The following is a 21,906-nucleotide window of genomic DNA, read 5'->3' as shown; positions in this document are numbered from 1 at the left end:
CAAGCAATTATTTAATAGTTATATTTTAAGTTCTATTTCTCAGCATGAAAAAGCTCCCTTGCAGGCCTGGACCATGACGGCATGGCCTTTTCTGAGGCCCTTTGGCACTGTGTGTAACTTCTGCTCTCTGGGGGGAAATGTGAGCTGGAAATTGCTGAATCATCAGCCAGGGATGTTGACCTGGGGTATGCTCAACCTGTGAGGGGTTAATGAATTGTACCTATGAATTAGGGTGACCGCAATAAACAATTAGAGATGAAGTAATATTGTCAAAAGATAATTTATTTTGCTTTGGAATTTTGAAATTATTTCAGACTTACAATAAGGTTACACAACAATACAAATATGTATAATAAAACGACAGTACAATGATCAAAACCCAGGACATGAACACCAATAAAATATTATTAATTAATCGAAATCCTTACCCAGTTTTCACCATTCATCCCTCTGATGTCCTTTTTCTGCTTTAAGATTGTCTCATACTGCATTCAGCTGGCCTGGCACTGTGTCTTCTTTACCCTGGAGCAGTTTCTCTCTGTTTCTCATGACCATGACATTTTCAAAGAGTTATTCTATATTCTGATTAGAGCTGTCCAAGATAACTTTCTAGGGCAATAGAAAGGCTCTGTATCAGGGCCGTCCAACATGACAGCTGGTAGCTTGATGAGTTTCACATGTGAAATGTAACTAGTGGGACTCAGCAACAGTTATTTATTTATTTATTTATTGTGCCAGTTCTAGAGCTTGAAATTAGGGCCTAGGTAGGGCCTAGCTTTCTCTCTCAAGGCTGATGCTTTGCCACTAGAGCCATAGCTCCAGCTTTTTGGTAATGGATTGGTGATAAAAGTCTCAGATTTGTCTGTCTGGGCTGTTTTTTTTTTTTTTTTTTTTTTGCTTTGCCAGTCCTGGGGCTTGAACTCAGGGCCTGGGCACTGTCCCTGGCTTCTTTTTGTTTGTTTGTTTGTTTTTTGGCCAGTCCTGGGGCTTGGACTCTGGGCCTGAGCACTGTCCCTGGCTTGTTTTTGCTCAAGGCTAGCACTCTGCCACTTGAGCCACAGCGCCACTTCTGGCCATTTTCTGTATATGTGGTGCTGGGGAATTGAACCCAGGACCTCATGTATATGAGGCAGGCACTCTTGCCACTAGGCCATATCCCCAGCCCCCCCTGGCTTCTTTTTGCTCAAGGCTTGCACTCTATTACTTGAGCCCCAGCACCACTTCCAGCTTTTTCTGTGTATGTGGTACTAAGGAATTGAACCCAGGGCTTCATGCATGCTAGGCAAGCATTCTACCACTGAGCCACATTCCCAGCTCCTGCCTGGGTTGGTTTTGAACTGCAGTCCTCAGATCTCAGTTTCCTGAGTAGCTAGAATTACAGATGTGAGGCACTTGTTCTTGGCTAGGAACTGATTTTAAATTTTATTTAATTCTAGTTGAAATAGCTATATGTAGCTTACAGGTACTGCACTGGAAAGCTGTTCAATGCCTCTTATTTGGAGTTTCTTGATGCTTTCTCCTGACTGCCATAGGCATGGTACTGTGCCCTTCTTTGCCTGGATTTTTTTTTTAAGCTGTGAACAGGTGATCAGCAACCACTTATGCCAGGAAGCTGGATTGTTTTAATGCCCTTCAAGGTCCAGCAAACACAGGGGTGACAGCCACATTTGGAAGCCAGTCCTCACACAATGTTTTATTGCAAGAATTAGATATGAGGCTGCTGGAGTCAAGCCTCCCTGGCGTGGGTGCAGACAGGATTGATTTTTTTAAACTAATGAGCACTTATCCACCCTGAGTTAAACTAGGTAGATCTGGCTTTGTTAATAGCAGGGATCCAATTTAGAAGTTTGTAAATGCTAATGGTTGTGAAAAATATAGAGAGCTATCAAGAACAGTAATAGAATCTCACCTGAAAAGTGGCCCAACGTCTTCTAATAATTCAGTTTGGAAGCACAGACTTTTTGGAGTCAGGTCCATAGACATTTATTTGCCAAGTTTCTCTGCCAAGTCTCTCAGCCCCCTCTCTTGTCTTTTCCTTTTAAAAACAAAGCTGGTGGTTCACACCTGTAATCCTAGCTACTCAGGAGGCTGAGATCTGAGGATCGTTGTTCAAAGCCACCCTGGGCAGGAAAGTCCCAGTGAGACTCTTATCTCCAACTAACCACCAAAAATACCAGACGTGGATCTGTGACTCAAGAGGTAGAACACTAGCTTTGAGCTAAAGAAACTCAGGGATAATGCTGAAGCCCAGAGTTCAAGCCCCAGAGCTGGCCAAAAAGAAAAAAGAAAAACATGTTGAGCAGTTGAACATTTCCACCCACAGAAGGCATGCCTCTCTGCCTTCACCCAGTCCACATTCCCCAGAAGTAACCAGAAGTGTTTATGTAACCTAGTTTCATCTCTTGCTGGGACTTACAGGACTGGAACCGGAGCATGTATTCTTTAGTTTGACTTGTTAGCAGAGGGCCATAGCTTCCATTCCTCCATGGAGAGGCCCATTCATATTGTATGTTATATATATCAAGAATTTTCTTCCTTTATACTATTCCACAGTGTGAGAACACCTCAGTTTGTCTCTTCATACTTTTTTTACTGATAGACACTTGAGTTATGAATCAAATCACCAGCATATGACGAATCAAATCACCAGAACATTACTTAAGGTGTATGTATTTCAGTAGATACATCCAGAAGTGGAATTGCTGGGTCATATGGTTGGAATCTTTTTTGGGGGGGGGAGGGAAGGGAGTCCTGGGGCTTGACCTCAGGGCCTGGGCACTGTCCCTGACCTTCTTTTGCTCAAGGCTATAGCACTTTACCACTTGAGCCACAGCACCTCTTCTAGCTTTTCCTGTTTAGGTCGTACTGAGGAATCGAACCCAGGCTTCATGCATGCTAGACAAGCACTCTAGCACTAAGCCACATTCTCAGACCTGGAATCTATTTTTAACTTTAGTAAACTGTCAGACATTTCCTCAAGTCTTATCGTTTCTCTTTAAAACTGGAATGATAACCCTATTTTTACCTGATTATTGAAAATATTTAATGGACTGGCTACCCTTGGCGTCCCTGTCCAATCCCCAATTTCCCTGATGTCTCTTCCGCTCCTCTCCTGCTCCCGTGGGTCCCACAGCTCGTCAATTGGTTAGGTGCTGGGCGGGGCGGGGGGGGGGCTCTCCTTGGGACGCCTGGCTGGAACAAGGGGGGCTTCACTTGGGGAGCTGGGGATGGAATTCCAAGGCTGCCAATGACTTGGAGGCGCGCCACCCTCTCAGTTTCTAGCGGAGATCGGGATTTCCCTTGGAAGCGTCTGGAGACGAATAAGGGAACAAACAGAAGGATCGGGGACTCGTATCCCACGCTGGAAACTGAGTCCTCCGCGGTGGCCCTGCAGAGCGATCTAAGAAAGCAACCCCGGGGCCCGCCCTGCGGCACACAGCCAATCAGGCGTGCCCGAGAAAGCCCCGCCCCATCGCCTGGCCAATGGCAGCACGAGCCCCGCCCCCCAACCTCCGGTGAGGGTTCCGCGCAGTCCGCTGCGGTCAGCTGGTGGCAGAGTCTACCGCAGGTAAGTTGGCCGTGAGGTTGCGGGGTCCCCGGGGCTCAGCGTGCACCGGTGCCCTTTCGGGGAGGAGGGCTGCTGCGACAGAAGCCCAGGGGATCGCGGGGTCCGCACAGGGTGCGCGGAGTCTTGGGCTGGTGGAGGTTCCGGGAGCGGACAGAGTTGGTCCGGGACCTGGAGAGCAAGTCCTACTGCACCAGGGTCGGGGGCCATCGAGGGCTCGGTGCGCCCCGTCCAGCGCCGGGGAGAGCTGGAGGTGGCCTGGCTGTCTGCCCTGGTTCTCGGGAAAGTTGGGCCGGAAGGAGACGCGTGGAGTTGCTCCCGCCCCTGCAGGCCCAGGGTGACCCTCAGTCGAGGCGGAGCCCGGGTGCGCTCACCAGTAGCGGCCCGTCTTGGAGTCCGGGGCCGCCGCTCGCCCCGGGATCCTGACAGTTCTCCCCGGTGACAGACACCTGCCTTCGGCGGACCAATCCGAGGCTGCGAGGCCCGTCTGCCCCTCCGGAGGGCGGGCATTGCTTTCCGCCACTCGGCTTGGAGGCTCTTGGGACAGTCATGTCGGAAACTCTGGAGCCATCTCAACATCGGGAACATTGTGCACCTCCCTTCATCTGAAATCGTCAGGAGGTGCCTGGAAAAGAATGAAAATGTAGCAAAACGACAAGGACGTTGTCCGTTTGGATACTTCCAAGTTTCTAAAACATCTTGGAGGACAATCAGCCACCTGGGAACAAGGCAGTAATAACGAGGTTAGGGCTAAAATTGTCTGCCCTGCATGAAAGATTTCCATTCTGTGAAGAGAATGGACTCGACTTTGCATACTCCCAAGGACATCCTTTTCGAGGGATCCCAGTCCTCTAGGTAGTGACCTTGGCCCCTACCTGGCATGAAGGCCAGGGGCTGTGTGGCCCTCCAGCTGCAGGGGCTTTTATTCCTTGCAGTATACATGGCCAGTTGCAATGATGCATCAAATCTTAGATTCAAAGGACTTGGTATCCCTTGCCATTTTCTGACATTGTATCAGGATTAAGTGAAGGAATGTAGGATGCCCTCAATAAATGTGAACAAATGTGGGCTTCCTTTCCTTTTTGGGGGGAGGGGTCACCTCCTCTTTATCTGTGCTTTAAGGCTGCAGATGAGTGCTCAGCCAACATCCCTTCTGGCACGTTCTTAGATACTATGGGAAGGGAAGAGATCCATCCATCTCCACAGAGGTTGTCTCCTGAAGGCTCAGAAGACTCTCACTTCACTACTTTTCTTGCTATTATTGAGAGAGAGTGTGTGTGTGTGTGTGTGTGTGTGTGTGTGTGTGTGTAACTCAGGGCCTGGGCACTGTCCCTTAGTTGTTGTTTTCCTTCTCAAGGCTGGCATCCTACCACTGGAGCCATACTTCCACTTTTAGCTTTTTGGTGGTTAATTGGAGATAAGAGTCATAGACTAGCCAGGTGCCTGTGGCTCACACCTGTAATCCCAGCTACTCAGGAACTGAGATCTGAGGATCATGGTTCAAAGCCAGACCTGGCAGGAAAATCCATGAGACTCTTATCTCCAATAAACTACTCAGAAAAAAAGCCAGAAGTGATACTGTAGCTCAAATGATAGAGCTCAGAGAGGCTCATGGACAGAGCCCAGGCTCTGAGTTCAATCCCCAGGACTGGAAAAAAGTCATAGATTTTCCTGCCTAAGATGGATTCAAACAAACCTCAATCCTCACATCTTAGCCACCTGAGTAGCTAGGATTGTAGGTGTGAGCCACCAGCACCCTACTTACTTCCTTGATTTTCAGACCTTTCTGTTACTAGCACCCACCTCGACCAGGACTGGCACCTGTGCTTAACAATTGGAGTCATGAAGAGTGGGTTTGTGAGGCCACCAGGCAGGATTGATGCCCCATTCTCCATGTGGAGAGGAGTTGGAGTCTTCAGCAGCCATGGGTGGGCCTTGTTCTCTTGCAGTGCTGTCTCTCAGGTCTCACCATGACACTCATCGGGCCCTGTATCTGCTCTACTTCTCTTTCCCACAGTGCTCTTGGAGTCTAACAGCATCTTAAGCTTTGCTTGTTCGGGATGGAGCTTTGGACTTATTTCACCATGGCTCTTCTCTGGCCTCCCTAGCCTGTAAATGGCACCTAGTCCTTGCACCCAGAATCCAAAGAGCAATGTTTGGTTCTCCTTTCTCACTCATCTCCCACCTCCATGAGACACTAAGAATCTAGCTACTTCCTCATTACATCCGTGGTGTCATCCTGCCGTATCCATTTCCATCTTCCTCACTGTGATCTTCTTTTTTTTGCCAGTCCTGGGCCTTGGACTCAGGGTCTGAGCACTGTCCCTGACTTCTTTTTGCTCAAGGCTAACACTCTGCCACTTGAGTCACAGCGCCACTTCTGGCCATTTTCTGTATATGTGGTGCTGGGGAATCGAACCCAGGGCTTCAAGTATATGAGGCAAGCGCTCTTGCCACTAGGCCATATCCCCAGCCCCTCACTGTGATCTTTTTACTCATCCTCCTGCTCCCACTCTTGCCCCATCATGGTCGTTCTGAACAACCACCAAAAAGGTCTTTAATCAGATCTCCTTTCCCTGCTTGAACCATCTAGTCAGTCCGTTACATACCACGTAAAATCCTTAAGTTCTTCTCTACAATACCCTTACTTGAGTAGCCCTTGCCAACTGATTTTGTTGTTGTTTGTTTTTGCCAGTTCTGGGATTTGAATTCAGTGCTTGAGTTAGGTTCTATCTTGGCTTGCTTATGGATGGAGCAAGACTAGCCTGGCATTTTGCTGGTTATTTTGGAGTAGGAGTCTTGTAGACTTATCTGCTTAGTTTGGTTGAACTATGATTCTCCAGATCTCAGCCCCTTAAGTAGCTGGGGTTACAGGTATGAGCCACCAGTGTGTGGATCCTATCAAACTTTGACCTTGCTCTCTGCCTTCACTTTCTTAACCATCTTACTGGCCTTTTTATTCTTCAAATGTGCCATATGTTCCCATATTAAGACTTGCATTTACTGTGCCTACTGCCAAAGATGCCATTTTCAGACACCTGAGAAAACTCAGTTCAAATGTCACCATTTTGGGGATAGGGTGGGGAGGATGTCCTTGATCACTCCAGTTTCAAGAGTTATAGCCTTCTCTAGGGTTCTGCTCATTGTCCTGCTTTATTTTCATTATAACTTATGTTACTCTCAGGAATTGTTATTGCAGTAGATGCTTATTGATCTGTTGTCTGTCCTGCCTCAGTAGACTATAAATTGGATGATGGCATAGACTTTCTCTCCCTTATTTCATGCAGCACTCCCCTATGGGGGAGGCAAAAAGAAACAAGCAAACAAATGAATCCATAATTGCCAACAGTGGTAAGTGCTATGTAAATGCTGCTTGCTTGTATTTGAGGCACTGTAGAAAATTTTAAGCTTGTCTGTCTGAATTACTGTATTGTCAAAACAAGCTCCTTGAGCCATTTGAAGGAAAACCTGGAAAAAGCTGGTGGTAACTTGTCCTGAGTCACACAGTAGCTTCAGAGTAGTGAAACTCAGTCTCCCTCTGGAGAACACACAGCTTTAATGGTGGGACTGCAGTTGTGCTCTGGAAAGAAACTGATCCTAAAGAAGTCAGTTATTTGCTCCCTAGGTAACTAGTAAGTCGTGTGTGTGTGTATACTGCATATGTATATAATGCAGGTGGTAGGGTTTGAACTTAGGGCCTTGTATTCTTGCTTGATCTTTTTTTGTACTTTTAAAATATTGGGTCATGGGCTGGGAATATGGCTTAGCAGTAGAGTGTTTGCCTTGCATGCATGAAGCCCTGGGCTTGATTCCTCAGCACCACATAAACAGAAAAAAAAATATTGGATTCGTTGTAGGGGTCTGGGTTCTGTCCCTGAGCACTTCGGCTCAAGGCTAGTGCTTTATCACTTTGAGCCACAGTGCCACTTCCAGTTTTCTTTTTTTGCCAGTCCTGGGGCTTGAACTCAGGGGCTGAGCACTGTCCCTGGCTTCTTTTTGCTCAAGGCTAACACTCTACCACTTCAGTCACAGCGCCACTTCTGGCTTTTTATTTATATGTGGTGCTGAGGAATCGAACCCAGGGCTTCATGTATACGAAACGAGCACTTTACCACTAGGCCATATTCCCAGCCCCCACTTCCAGTTTTCTAGTAGTTAATTAGAGACAAGAATGTCATGGACTTTTCCTGCCCAGGCTGGCTTTGAACCATGATCCTCAGATCTTAGCCTCTTAAGTAGCTAGGATTATAGATGTGAGCCACCAGTACCTGACTTGTATGGCTTTTTAAAATTAAAATTTTATTTATTATTATTATAAAGGTGATGTACAAAGAGGATACAGTTATATACATCAGGTAAAGAGTACTTTGGGTTATTTTTTTTGGGGGTGGGGATAATGTTACCCTTTTCCAGTTGTTCCCTCACTGCTTGGCCCTTTTGCTCAGGGCTGGCACTCTTAACACTTGAGCCACACCTCCACTTCTGGATTTTTGGTGATTAATTGGAAATTAAAGTCTCATGGACTTTCCTGTCTGGACTAGCTTTAAACCATGATCATCAGATCTTAGCGTCCTGAGTAGCTGGGATTACAGGTGTGAGCCACCAGCACCCAGCTCCCTTAATTTCTTTTCTTTATTTGGCCAGTCCTGGGGCATGAACTCAGGGCCTGAGCACTGTCCCTGGCTTCTTTTTGCTCAAGGCTAGCACTCTGGCAACTTGAGCCACAGTGCCACTTCTGGCCTTTTCTATATATGTGGTGCATATATGAGGAATCGAACCTAGGGCTTCATGTATACAAGGCAACCACTCTTGCCACTAGGCCATATTCCCAGCCCCAGTTCCCTTAATTTCTTTTTTTTTGCCAGTCCTGGGCCTTGGACTCAGGGCCTGAGCACTGTCCCTGGCTTCTTTTTGCTCAAGGCTCGCACTCTGTCACTTGAACCACAGCGCCACTTCTGGCCATTTTCTATATATATATATGGTGCTGGGGAATTGAACCCAGGGCTTCATGTATATGAGGCAAGCACTATTGCCACTAGGCCATATTCCCAGCCCCCCCCCTTAATTTCTTCATACTTCATTTTTTTCATCTTTACAATGTGATGACCCTATATGCTTATTATGTTGGGCTCCCCCCCCCCCCGCCTTTGTTTTAGTATACCTCAAAGCAGAAACATTTATAGGTGGCTCTCTACTGCTGAGCCACACCTCAGGCCTTTTTATTTTGCACTGGTCAATAACACAGACTGTTTAAAGAAACTAGATTTGCTGGGTACTGATGGTGCACACTTGTAATCCAAGTTACTCAGGAGGCTGAGATGTGAGGATGGAGGTTTGAAGCCATCCTGAGTAGAAAAGTTCATGAGACTTTTTTTTTTTGTTATGGGACTTGAACCCAGGGCCTGAGCAGTGTCCCTGAGCTCAAGGCTAGCACTCTACCACTTGATCCACAGCACCACTTCCAGATTTTTCTGTTTATGTGGTACTGAGAAATGGAACCTAGGGCTTCATGCATGCTACACAAGCACTCTACCACTAAGCAATATTCCCAGCCCAAGCTCATGAGACTCTGATCTCCAGTTAACCAACAAAAAATAGGCTGGAGGCATGGAGTGATAGAGTAGTAGCCATGAGGAAAAAAAACAAAACAAAACAGTGAGAGTACAAGGCCCTACGTGGGAGCCCCAGTATGAACATAGAAAAAAAGAAGAAAAATCCCAAAGAGTCCTAAAACATAAGAAATTGTTGCCCTCATCCAACCTTATTTCCAGTCCTGTTGCCATGTATGATGTCTTTTCTTCTAGTCTTTTTACCTCTTAGTACATCTACCTTTCCAAGGGTCAGAGCATCCTCTGTTCAGAAGCTGAGCAACCATGACCTTTGCTGAGGAGAAGACCTATAAGTTTATCTGCCGCAATCACAGCAGTTTTTGCCGGGTGGATGTTCTGGAGATTTTGCCCTACCTGCCCTGCCTTACAGCCAGCGACCAGGTGAGCAGGAAAAGTGACAGCCAGATGCTGGGCTGTGAGTTTCCAAGTTAACCTCATCCTATTTCTTTACCCAGGCCAAGACCAATCTCTTCCTTTCTCTTTCCTCCAGCATCTTCTTTCTTCTCCTTGCTGCTTTTTTAAGTTGGACCAAGTGTGGTTCAGGATGGCTTTTCTAACCTCAACAGCACCCTCTTGTGTTGTATTTGGGTAGTGCTAAAACACGGCACTAGCCTCTTTACTGGCTCTGGTCCCCTTAGCTGTTGTTTTCCAGTCTTCTTTTCTTCATTTTAATTTGTGTGTGTGTGTGTGTGTGTGTGTGTGTGTGTGTGGTGGAGCTTGAACTCAAGGCCTGGATGCTGTCCCTCCCTGAGCTCTTTTGCTCAAGGCTAGTGCTCTATCACTTTGAGCCACAGTGCCACTTCTGGTTTTGTGGTGGCTAACTGGAGGTAAGAATCTTACAGACTATTCTGCCAGCTTTGAACCTCGATTCTCAGAGTTCAGCCTCTTGAGTAGCTAGGATTACAGGCGCCACCAGTGCCCTGCTGATTTTTTTTTTTAATTCTACTTTCCTCATTGTGAGACTATCCTGGCAGGGAGCTCTGGGACTCAGATTTGAGCATTTGGAAGAGCCAGGTTTGTGTTTCTGTGCCAGGATTTGCTTTGCCCCGCCCCCCCCCTCACTGATCAGTGAAGTGACAAACTCCACCCCCCAAGTTTTAGTTGTTCTCAGATAGGGTCCCTGTCTTCCCCTCAAGTGTCTGTGGGTTCTTTTGCAACCCTAAAGACACTTGTCCTCAGGTGTCTCAAAGTGCCATTGGCTGGGTGCTCCTGTAATCCTAGCTACTCCGGAGGCTGGGATTTGAGGATCACAGTTGGAAGAATTCATGAGATTCTTATCTTCATTAACCACCAAAAACCCAGAAGTGAGGCTGTGGCTCAAGTAGTAGAGTGCCAGCCTTGAGCCAAAAAACTAAAGGACGACATACTGGCTCTGAATTCAAGCCCAGGGACAGTACCCGAGCCCTGAATTTAAGCCCTAGTATCAGCATGTGTGCACACGCATGTGTGTGTACCCCCCCCCCCAAGAAATAAAAAACAGTGCCATTGCTTCCTGTTTAACCTTCCACATAGACACCATTTACAATGCAGGTCTGGGCCCTGTAAGGGTTAGCTCTATATTGTGTTAGGGTGTTCGGTGGGATACCTTGTCACCTTGCTTTTTGTGGGTCTCCTCTTCCTCCTTCTCCTCCTCCTTGAGACAGAGCCTTGTAATGTTGCCTAGGCTATCCTCAAACCCATCATTATCCTGCCTCAGCCTCTGAGATTACAGTCATGGGCCACCAAGCCTGAGTTTCTATGGATTTTCATTTCTGCTGTCTGCTTGCGTTTCTGTGGGAATCTAAGTTGATATATAAAAACTCTGCAACTGCTACCATCTTCCCAGGATCTCCTCAGTTCTCTTAACTTCTTGTTTCTCCTTTATCTTCTTTTGTCTGATTGTTGTTGGGAACTATACCTTCTCAGCTTGCTCAAATCCCTCCCTCCCTGCTTGCCTGCCTGCCTCCCTTCCCTCTCCCTTCTTTCTCTCTTCTTTCCTTCCTTTCTGTTGGTCCTGGGGCTTGAACTCAGGACCTTGCACCTCAAGGTTTTGTGGTCCCAGTTGACTTTTTCATCAAAGCTGGCACTCTACTCCTTGAGCTGCACCTCCATTTTTTTGTTGTTGTTGTTGTTATTGCTTAGTTGCAGAGAGGAGTCTTACTTTCCTGCTGGATTGGAACCAGGACCTTCAGATCTCACCTTCCTGAATAGCTAGGATTTTAGGCATGAGCCACCAGCACCTGACTCAAACCTCATTCTCTTTGTTTTTGGGGCCATCTAAACTTGCTTTGGATTCCTGCCCAGGATCCCTGATACTTTAAAGCCCCAGTTTCCTCATCCATAAAGTGAGAGTAATGAAAACACTGAGTAGGATAAATGATATAGAGCTTTAAGGAGAGACAGCCTGGGGCTGGGGATATGGCAAGAGTGCTTGCCCCGTATACATGAGGCCCTGGGTTCAATTCCCCAGTACCACATATATAGAAAATGGCCAGAAGTGGTGCTGTGACTCGTGGCAGAGTACTAGCCTTGAGCTGGAAGAAGCCAGGGACAGTGCTCAGGCCCTGAGTCCAAGTCCCAGGACTGGCCAAAAAAAAAAAAAAAAAAGGAGAGACAGCCTGGGACAGAGTCTGCCTGTTTCTAGGCAGCTGCCCTTACTGATTGCAGCTGTGGTTTCTTCTGCTTACTGGGCCTCCACCCTGATCTTGACCTGAACTGGACCATGTCAGAGAGGGAATTGGTGAGGGGAGGGCAGTTGGCTTGAGCAGGGTGGCTGTACTGTCTTCCAGGATCGCCTGCGGGCCTCCTATGCGCGCATGGGGAACCGGGACACACTCTGGGAACTCTTCAATAGCCTTCAGCGGCGGACCGGCTGGGTGGACATCTTCATCAGGGCACTGAACATCTGTGAACTGTCTGGGCTCGCCGAACAAGTGGCCAGTGTCTACCAGAGCTACCTGCCTCGAGGTGCGCTTCCTGCCCTGGCCCCCCCTACTCTCCCCACCTCAGAACCTCCTACCTTCTCTTATCCTCATCCTTATTATCCCAGAATTCCTGAGCTCGTGTTCCTTTGGTCAAGTCCCTTAATTTCCTCGGGCCTCAGACACTGATGGCAGTGTCTGTCATGGAGGACTCTTAGGTGTTTAGCTGGGGCTCATCACAGCCCATGTGCTCAGCACAGGGATCTCCTGTTTTTTCCATAGCTGTGGTGTTTGCTTCCCACATTTCCTTATTTTTTCTCCTGTCATCCTTTCCTTCTCTGCTCACTGGTTTACCATCCCTCTCTCTGTTGTTTCTCTTCCCCCTGAGAACAACCTGGTCCCCGCCTCTTTCCCAGCTGCCCAGTTACTCCTTCATTCCTTTCAATATTCCTGCCAGTGATCAGAGGAGATGTGGTGGGTGGGGCCTGAGAAGAGACAAGAAGAGAAAAAGTCAAGCCAACCCTATTTACAGTTCGTAGCAGAGGCCTTAGATCCCTATCAGATTTACAGCTGTGGGTTACCTCACAGTCACCTTTCACTCCTTTCTTTTCTCCCTTCCTCTCTTCTTTGAGAGCTGGCTGTTATTTCTGAAGACTAAGTGTGTGTGTGTGTGTGTGTGTGTGTGTGTGTGTGTGTGTGTGTGTTTGGATGGTATTGAGGCATGAGCTCAGGATCTCATGATCATGATTGTTTAACTTTCTTGCTCTACTGGCTTGCTACCACTCAAGCCAAACCTCCAGTCCTCTTTTTTTTGCTAGTTATTTTGAAGATGGCATCTTACGGACTTTTCTGCCTGGATTGGCCTTGAACCACAGTCCTCTAGAGATCTCAGTCTTCTGAGTGGCTAGGATTATAGATGTGAGCCACAGGCTGAGGCTAATAGTGATCTTTTTTTTTTTTTTTTTTTTTTTGGCCAGTCCTGGGCCTTGGACTCAGGGCCTGAGCACTGTCTCTGGCTTCTTCCCGCTCAAGGCTAGCACTCTGCCACTTGAGCCACAGCGCCGCTTCTGGCCGTTTTCTGTATATGTGGTGCTGGGGAATCGAACCCAGGGCCTCATGTATCCGAGGCAGGCACTCTTGCCACTAGGCTATATCCCCAGCCCAATAGTGATCTTTTGAATACAAGTAGCTGTGGGGAAGCTTGAGTGGGTGGTGGAAGGGGTCATTTGGGGGTAGCAGCATGAGGAGAAGAAAGCCTGGGGACAGAGAAGGAGTGATCACTGACATAGTTTGGGTCCAGAAAGACTGATCAGGCCACTTCCCTCCTGCCATCTTCCCTTTCCTCCATGACTCCTGTCTCCTCCCGCTTGCCTACCCCACTGATGCTTGTCAACTCTTAGAAGTGTGTCATATCAAGTCAGCCTTTGGAGTTATAGAGGGGGACCTTAGCCTCTTTTGTCAACAGGACGTCGTATCACCCTTTTCTTCTTGGTGGTACTGAACTCAGTACCTTTGAACTCAGGGCCTTGCACTTATTAGGCAAGGACTCTACCATTTGAGCCATACCTATGGTCTCCTGATTCCTTCTTCCTATCATGGTATTTTTGTCTTCTAGGAGCCCCAGCCCACTCTCCAGCCCAATCGGAGGATTCAGCAGTTCCTGCCAAGATTTCAGGAGCCTCTGAATCTGCCACAGCCCACAACAGACCCCACAATGGCTATCAAGGGGAGGCAGCTTACCCCATGCCTGTCCAGGACACCCAGCTGCCAAAATCCCCGGGAGAGGCAAGTCCTGTCCTCATAGCCTACCTTGGTCTGCTGGCTTTTGTGTTCCTACCTGCACTCTTCTGTCCACGCAGACTTCCTGGGGTTCTCCTCTCCCCTCAACAAACCAGGGCTCTCAAGAGGGAGCTCTCCAGGCCCATGGCAGCAGAGTGTTGGGGAGCATTCTGTCATCAGCCAGCTAGAAGTTTTGACAGTTTGAAGTCTTGGCAATGGTCATGAGGAGTCCAGGAGTGATCTGGTTGGTGGGGTAGCAGCAGGAAGTCAGGATGGATGGGGTGGGAAGCTATGGTTATCATCAGTAAAGTGGGGGAAGCTAATCAGTTTTCTACTGAGATGTGATGGGTGGACCATGGGGTGTCCCACAGACACAGGTTCACACTGGACCTGAGGCTACAAGGTCTGTGCAGAGCCTTGGAGAAAAGATTCTGGATTCTGTGCAGTGTTCACAGAGAAGAAGACCTTCCCACAAGCCACGCAGGTAGACAGGCACCCCATGGTTGGTGTGTGGATTTGTTTGGTTTTGCGTTCCATTCTTTAAAGGGCTGGGAATTGAACTCCAGGCTCTGTGCAAGCCGGGCTCATTTTCTCTGAGGTAGATGCAAGATCACATATAGATAGAGGCTGGCAGCATGTGGACTGAGGCCTGTAGGAGATGCTCCAGGAACATCAGCTGCCATTTCCTCTCTTGCAGAGTTCAGAGCCAGCCCATGACTTGGGGGCCAACCAGAGGAGTTCCAGTGGCTCTTTGGGGCCCTCATCTAACCTGCCAGTCCTCAACCCTGTGGTCTCCAGCAGACATCAGGAGCAGGCCCCAGAACTAAGCAGCACCCACGAAGCAGGTATGCATGAAATAGGGTGTTTGAGGACTCTCTGCTCTCCCAAGTAAGGCTTAGGATTAAAGTTACCCTTCAGCCTTTCTAGGATAGGAAAAAAGGCAGGACTACAGGATGTGCAGTCATCAAACCAGTTTTTTAGGAGATTATATCATTTGCTGTGTAATAAAGAGCTCAAAAAATGCAATCATGATTTAACACACAACTGATGCAGTTGAACAGTTATGGTCTTGGCTGAATTTCCTTTCATGAAGTCATCAGAAAATACACATGATCTGCTTCTGCCTCTTTCTCATGGCTACTGAGAGAAAGGTGGGGGAGGAGGGGAGGAACCTATGCGTATGCACATGAGCTGCCCTCCATTCCTATTCTGTGAGTCAAAACAAGTTCTAGGGCTGGGGATATGGCCTAGTGGCGAGAGAGCTTGCCTCGTATACATGAGGCCCTGGGTTCGATTCCCCAGCACCACATATACAGAAAACGGCCAGAAGTGGCGCTGTGGCTCAAGTGGCAGAGTGCTAGCCTTGAGCAAAAAGGAAGCCAGGGACAGTGCTCAGGCCCTGAGTCCAAGGCCCAGGACTGGCAAAAAAAAAAAAAAAAAAAAAAAACAAGTTCTAAGGCCAGCTCAGACCCATGGAATGGAGAAATTCCCACTCTTAGATGCAAGGACTGGCAAAGTCATTGCAAAGGGTCTGGATTGCTGTACAGGTATGTATTGATGTGATTGCAATAGTATGGGTGGGGAAGAGAATCGGCCTTTTTTTGCACTGTGCTGAAAGGATCCTGTAGGATTAGGGCTGACAGGACACAGAAGGGCTGAGCGAGCTGTTAGTAGGGGAGCCCTCTAGCACTGTGTTGTCCCAAATGAGTCTGTTTCCCAGCACATCATTCAAGTGGCTCAGCCCCCAGAGATAGTGTGATCTTTGTGAGCCAAGGACTGGGACGGCACAAGGGTCCGCTGTTCACCTGACCTCTCAGGCCAGGAAACACGTTCCAGGTAACACAGATATGGCCAGCCTTCAGTGTCCTGACACAAACACTGGGTGCTGGTGGCTCACATCTATAATCCTAGTTAATCAGGAGGCTGAGATCTGAGGATTGGGGTTCAAAGCCAACCCAGGTAGGAATGTCTATGAGACTCTTATCTCCAATTAACCACCAGAAAACCAGAAGTGGTGCTGTGGTTCAAGTGGTAAAGCGCTAGCCTCGAGCTGAAAGCTCAGGAACAGTGCCCAGGCCCAGAGCTCAAGCCCCACAACAACAAAAAAAGTTGGGCGAAGCCATCTTAGTGTTCCACTCCTGCTACTCCCAAATGGCCCACAGCAGGTATTTGTGCTTTGTGATGAAATTGTGTGCTTGTCATGAAATACCTTTCAGATTTTGGAGACAAAAGACACATTGATTGTGTGTATGTGTGCGTGCTAGTACTGAGGCTTGAACTTAGGGCCTGGGTGCTGTCCCTGAGCTTTTGTGCTCAAGGTTAGCACTCTATCACTTGAGCCACAGCTCCACATCTGGCATTTTGGGGTTAACTGGAGGTAAGAATTTCATAGATTTTCCTGCCTGGTCTGGTTTCAAACTGAGATCCTCAGATCTTGGACTCCTGAATAGCTAAGGTTAATAGGTATGAGTCACTGGCACTTTGAGTTTAATACATTTATGGACCCAGGTGCCATCATGTACTTTCTCTGGTGTTAGACTTAAGGTTGGAGCTATCAGACTTCACCTGACCTTTGTTGGCTTTGGGGCTTGGTATTTGCATCCTTAGAGTCTGTGGAGACTCCCAATGCCGAATGCAGTTCCTTTTATGGGATGTCATTTCCTGTCACCTCCAGCTTCCCCCACATCAGGGCCTCCTCCCAGGAGTGGCTTTTTCCTTAGTCCTGGAGGCTACCCAGCCTTTGGTGCTACCTAACTGGCATAAGAGATTTTGCTTAAAAATGTTTGCTATCTCTTGGCCTGGTCCAGGATTGCTCCTGCTGGGGAATGGGGTAGCTGGGAGCCTAGGACAGTAGTGAGGGGCCCAGCATTTTACCAGGCTAAGGAGGAAAGGCAGAAATGAGAGAAGTGGGAGTGCCCTGGGTGGGATAAGAGGTGGTGAGAATCATTAATAATGATCTCCAAGCCTTTAGGTGAAGTTAGAAGGAGGGAGAGACTATTTCACTCTTGTAAGAGGACAGACTTGGGGGCTCCAGGTCAAGGACTGAGAGGAAATGTTGAATCTTTAGGCCCCAAAACAATGACCAAAGGGGCTGTGGAATCGACTTCATGGACAGGAGATCCTGAGGCCTAGATGCAGTAAAGACATTGTGACCTGGGACACAGGGACCTTTTTTCTAACCCTCAGGGTAAAATATTCCTCTTTTATTTTCCTACCTGCAGGTGCTGTCGCCAGTACCATACCAGCTCGTGGGCCTGTGTCTCCAACTGTCTCCTTTCAGCCCCTGGCCCGTTCCAGGGAAAGTCGCTTGCCTGGGCCTGCAGGGTCAGCTCCATCTGCTGGCAATTCCTCCCTTTCCTCAACCTCTGGTGTGGCTTCTGCAAAGGGAGCAGGTGATGCAGAAGTACCTGGCAACTCTGTGACCACCAACCCAGTGCCTCCTCCTACTACCCTGATGCCTGTGAACACCGTGGCTTCCAAAGTGCCTTCCACCCCAACACCTGCCAGTACAGGGGCTTCCAAGTTGCCTACCAGCTCAAGGATCCCTGGTGCAATGCCCCCTAATATTCTCACCCATCCAGCACCATCCAAATTGCCCATCAACTCAACACGTGTTCGCACAATGCCACCCAAAGTGCCTGCTGGCATTGGACCCTCCAGCAAGAACAGTAGCAGAACCAAGGTGAGTCCTTGCTCTACCTAGCAGTGACTAAATCCTTTCCCTAGGAGGCTGGTCTGAGAGCTGGACCACTGGAGCCTGTTCTTGGACCTGCCCATATCCCGGTTTTGGAGACCTGTCCCACATACTGCCTCCACTATGGAAAATCCATGGGCTCTTCTTTTTGGAGGAAGGCTGGTACTAGGTCCTGGGCATGGCCCTTGAACTTTTCTCTCAAGGCTGGTGCTCCATTTCTGAATGTTTGGTGGTTAATTGGAGATAAGAATCCCACAGGCTTTCCTGCCGAGGCTGGCTTTGAACTGCAATCCTCAGATCTCAGCCTGCAGAATAGTCAGTATTACAGGTGTGAGCTACCAGTGGTTGGCTTAATGGGTTCTTCTTGAGGATGTAGGGACAACTGAGAAGCAGCCTCCCTCAGATCCCACCCCCTGCCATCCAGGAGAGACAACAGTCATGAGAGCTCCTAAGTGTGGACCCTTAGGATGGTCAGGCATGGGGGCCACCTCCACTGGTCCATTGGAGCCTAGAGCCCTCAGTTCAACTAAACAACAGTGTTTTTCACAGAAGAGGAAGCATTGAGGGATGGAGCACAGTGGCCCAAGTGCCTCAGTGCCTTGTTCTTCACCACCAGGGTGCTTGCCCTATCCTGCCAGGCCCAGGCTTCACAGACAGTAGTTAGGCCAGGCAGCCCAGAGCATCTGCTCTGACCCAACAGCCCTCATAGCCACTGCCTCTGGGGCCTTACAGCTGTTCCCACTGCTGCTGAAGGAACCAAGTCCATAGGCTCCAGGACCAGCAAGGGTTCCCCAGAAGGGGTGAGCTCATAGTAGGGCCACTGAGAGTGAGAGAGCTTCTCTGGAGGGACCACCAATGATGTGCAGGGTCTTAGTCTCCTCCTCCTTCACCAATGGGCTAGGTTTCTAAGGGCATGGTCTCAGGAGCATTATGGGCTGGGAACTGATGAGTTGGGCTATGAGTTTATGCTCCGGCTTGGGAATGGACCATTCAACTTGACTTGTCTCTCTGCTATCCCTAACTCCCTCTGGCATTCTTGTTTGTTTGTTTTCTCCCTCAGGGGACCCCAGAGGTGTCAGCACCCACAGCTGCCTTCAGAGGCAGTTCAGTCTGCCCAGACAGAAGCTCAGTGCTGGAGCTGAGCAAGCCTGGTGTGCTGCTGTCCCCGCTGGATAGCCAGCCATTCTCAGGCTGTTCAGAGGACCTCGCCATCAGCCCCAGCAGCTCCCTCGGCTCAGAAGCCAGCCATCATCCACAGCCCAGTCATGGCCCAGAGGAGAATGAGTATATGTCCTTTACGATGAACACAAACAAGGACTCGAGCATGGACCTCAAGGAAGCTAGTCCTGGGCAGCTAGCTGTCCCACAGCCCCAGGAAGTGGAAGCAATCTGTGTGGGGACCAGCTCCTGGGCTTCCTGGCTTGGAGCAGCCGGGGCTGCGGCACTTCTGGCAATTGTGCTCCTGGCTGTAAAGCGGCACCTGTCCCAGTGAAGCCTCAGCCTTAAGCCAGGTGGCGCCACTCACCTGCCTTGTTCCCCAGAGCTCTTTCTCCTGGCTGGGCTGGCAGAGGCTGAACCAAGGGGGAGGCTCAGGGATCAGGATTCTGGCGGGACCTCCCACCAGAATCCTGACAGTAGATGGGTCTTAGCTTACACCATGTGCCTGTCCTTAACTGCCTTTGGCTTTCCAGGCTTTGGGCTTCCCCGGGTACTTCAGACCTGTTCACCTGGCAGTGTGGGGTATCACCCTGGGTGCTCCTGACTTGCTACCCAACTAGGTGTTATCCCTTGCCCAGGTCCCCTGTGGCCATGGAACAAGTGTGCTGCGTGGGGGGAACCCCCAATACCTCTTCCCATCTTGCCGTCCAGTCTGGTGCCTTAGCACTGCAGCTGGGGAGCTGCGACATGGCTGGTCTCCAGGGTGGGCTCACTGCTTTGGGTGCCATGGCAGAGGGCAGACCCTAAGGAAGGAAGAGGCGGCTGCTTCTTCCTGGTGCCAGGAAGACCTCCGATATTCCTCCAGTCTCCTCACTCCCTGGCTCCACTCCCGCACCCTACTGATGTCCCTTCCCTTTAGCTTCCTTTGGTTGGGGGAGGGACACCCAGTATGCAGAACCCACGCCAAGGCCTGCATTTCTGGGCTGGCCTGAGCAGATGTCGGGATTCTGCTTCCCCATGTGGGCATGAAACTCTAGCTAATCCTTCACTGGGTTCTTCTGAGGTTGAAGCGTAAAGGCGTTTGCCAAGTGCCTTGCCCAGAGGAGGAATGTTTCTCTTTCCTCCTTCCTGCCCAGCCTGGTCAAGCTGATGGCTTGAGGCAGAGCATGGAAGGGTGCGCTCTGCAGGCAGCGGCTTTGCCGGCATCCTGTTCTGCCTCTCACTGGCTCTGTGATCCCAGGCAAGATAGTAACCATTCTGTGCCTCATTTTTTCTCACTGCTAAGTGCGTGCATGCACGTGTGTGTGTGTGTGTGTGTACCTGTCATATTGTCATGAGCATTAAATGAGCTTATCTGTGTAAATTTACCATGTGACTTGTCCTTCACTAAGTGTTAGATGCAGGTTGTTATAGCCACAATTGAATGGGAAGGTGCATAAGCCCATGGGTATACCTTTAGAGGTAAATCTGGACCCCATCCACTGTCTCCCCCTCCTGTTTGCCCCTTAGTAGTGCCTGTGCATTGGGGAGTTGCTAGGGAAAGATCTGTATCTGCTGGGCAGTTGTGCAGGACAGAGGCCAGTGAGTTCTCCCCCACCTCCCAGTGGCATATGGGAGACACAGTGGGCTACTTTGGGCATCTATTTGTGGGTTCTTTCTGTGAGTGTGCTGGCACTGGGACTTGAGCTCAGGGCCTGAAAGCTGTCCCTTACCTTTTTTGCTCAAAGGTGGTACTTTACCACTTGAGCCACACTTCTACTTCCAGCATTTTGGTGTTTAATTGGAAGTAGGAGTCTTACCGACTTTCCTGCATAGGCTGTCTTTGAACCATGATCCTTACATCTCAGTCTCTTGAGGATTACATTGTGGGCCATAGACACCGGCTTACTTGTAGGTTCTTTTCACGTGGCCTTTGCTGGACGAGGGGTAGACACAGGATCCATCTTCATTCAGGTTGGTGACATAAGGGGTGGGGTTTACTGTGGCCCACCTCCAAGTTGTCAGCTTTCAGGGAAGCTTTCCTGTGTACTGCCCTAGGGAATTTCAACCCACACTCCAAACCCCACAAGCTGTGCCCTGTATCTGGGAATGGTCTGTCCCGAAGCTTGTCTGTACTATTTCCCATCACCCCTGTGTTTATAACCAGCCCCTCTGCTCCCTCCTGCACTGAGTACTACACTGGCTGAGTCAGTAAACAATTCTGCATATGTGCTTTTTTAATGTGTTGTTTTTCTATGGTAGCTTTGGGGGAAAAAAGTATCTCAAGAATGCAGTGTGTAGCCCCAGAGAGTAGCCTAGTGTATGTGATTTCAAGCACACTAACTGGCCACTGTGGGAGGTACCTCAGGTCAGGTGCATGGGAAGTGTGGAGGACTTTTCTAATTCTTCTATCCAGAGCCTTGATGTGAGGTACTGTGGTCTGAATTCAGGGACTCATGCTTGCTAAGGCAGGTGTACCACTACTTAAGCTGCACTGCCAGCCCTTTTGTTTTCTTTACTGTTCCAATAGGGTCTAGCCTTTTTGCTTGGGGCAGGCCTTGGACTGTGATCCTCTGATGTATGCCTCCCTCATATCTTGAATTACAGGTATAAACTACTTGGCATATTTGCTGAGATGTGCACGTGTGTGCGTGTGTGTGCGCGCGCATGTGTTTCATTAACTTTCTGCCTGGGATTGGCTTTGAACCATGATCTTCTAGATCCAGAAGACAGGATCATGAGTAACTAGGATAACAGCCATGCGCCACTGGCACCTGTTGAAAGTAGGAGGCTTGCACTAATACAGAGGCTATAGCACTATTTATTCATATGGCAGTGGTGTTTGACCTCAGCTTCCTACTCACTTGGCTTGCTTGCTTGGCTGGTGCTCTACTATTTCAGCCACTCCTTCAGCTAAAACTCATACATTTTGGAGGAATAGAAGTTGAGGTTTCAATGTGAACTTTTATGTCTCTTCTAAATTCTTGTTGAAACCTAACCCCACAGTGATGGCATTAGGAGGTGGGCCTTTGGGAGATGACTAAATCAATGAAGACTTCCCTGTCCTGAAAGGGACCCCTGCTCCGAGGCTGGAGGGGCCTTCCTCCTCCTTCTGCCACAGGAAGCAGCTGGGGGCATTTACCTGATGCTAAATTTGCTGGGGCCTTGATCTTGAGTTTCCCAGTCTCCAACACCATGAGCAATAAACTGCTGCTTATAGAT

General features: G+C 49.0%; 1 protein-coding gene across 7 annotated transcripts; it reads left to right on the top strand.

Annotated features, from left to right (window-relative positions):
* The first annotated feature begins 3,525 nt into the window (after positions 1 to 3,525).
* Positions 3,526 to 21,906, top strand: Mavs (mitochondrial antiviral signaling protein). 7 transcript variants are annotated; one of them, XM_048348866.1, is made up of 7 exons: positions 3,526 to 3,568; positions 9,404 to 9,555; positions 11,943 to 12,120; positions 13,690 to 13,859; positions 14,551 to 14,698; positions 17,069 to 17,535; positions 18,608 to 21,906. In XM_048348866.1, exons 2-7 carry the CDS (start codon positions 9,439 to 9,441, stop codon positions 19,037 to 19,039), a joined length of 1,512 nt encoding a protein of 503 aa, XP_048204823.1. In that variant the 5' UTR covers positions 3,526 to 3,568; positions 9,404 to 9,438; the 3' UTR covers positions 19,040 to 21,906. The 7 variants fall into 7 exon arrangements, with proteins under 7 accessions (XP_048204823.1, XP_048204820.1, XP_048204821.1 ...); XM_048348863.1 differs by having other exon boundaries at positions 3,527 to 3,568; positions 9,370 to 9,555; XM_048348864.1 differs by lacking the exon at positions 3,526 to 3,568 and adding an exon at positions 3,596 to 4,420.

This window comes from Perognathus longimembris, chromosome 6, assembly GCF_023159225.1.
Source record: "Perognathus longimembris pacificus isolate PPM17 chromosome 6, ASM2315922v1, whole genome shotgun sequence".
NCBI lineage: Eukaryota > Metazoa > Chordata > Mammalia > Rodentia > Heteromyidae > Perognathus > Perognathus longimembris.
This window is presented reverse-complemented; position numbering and strand designations above follow the sequence as displayed.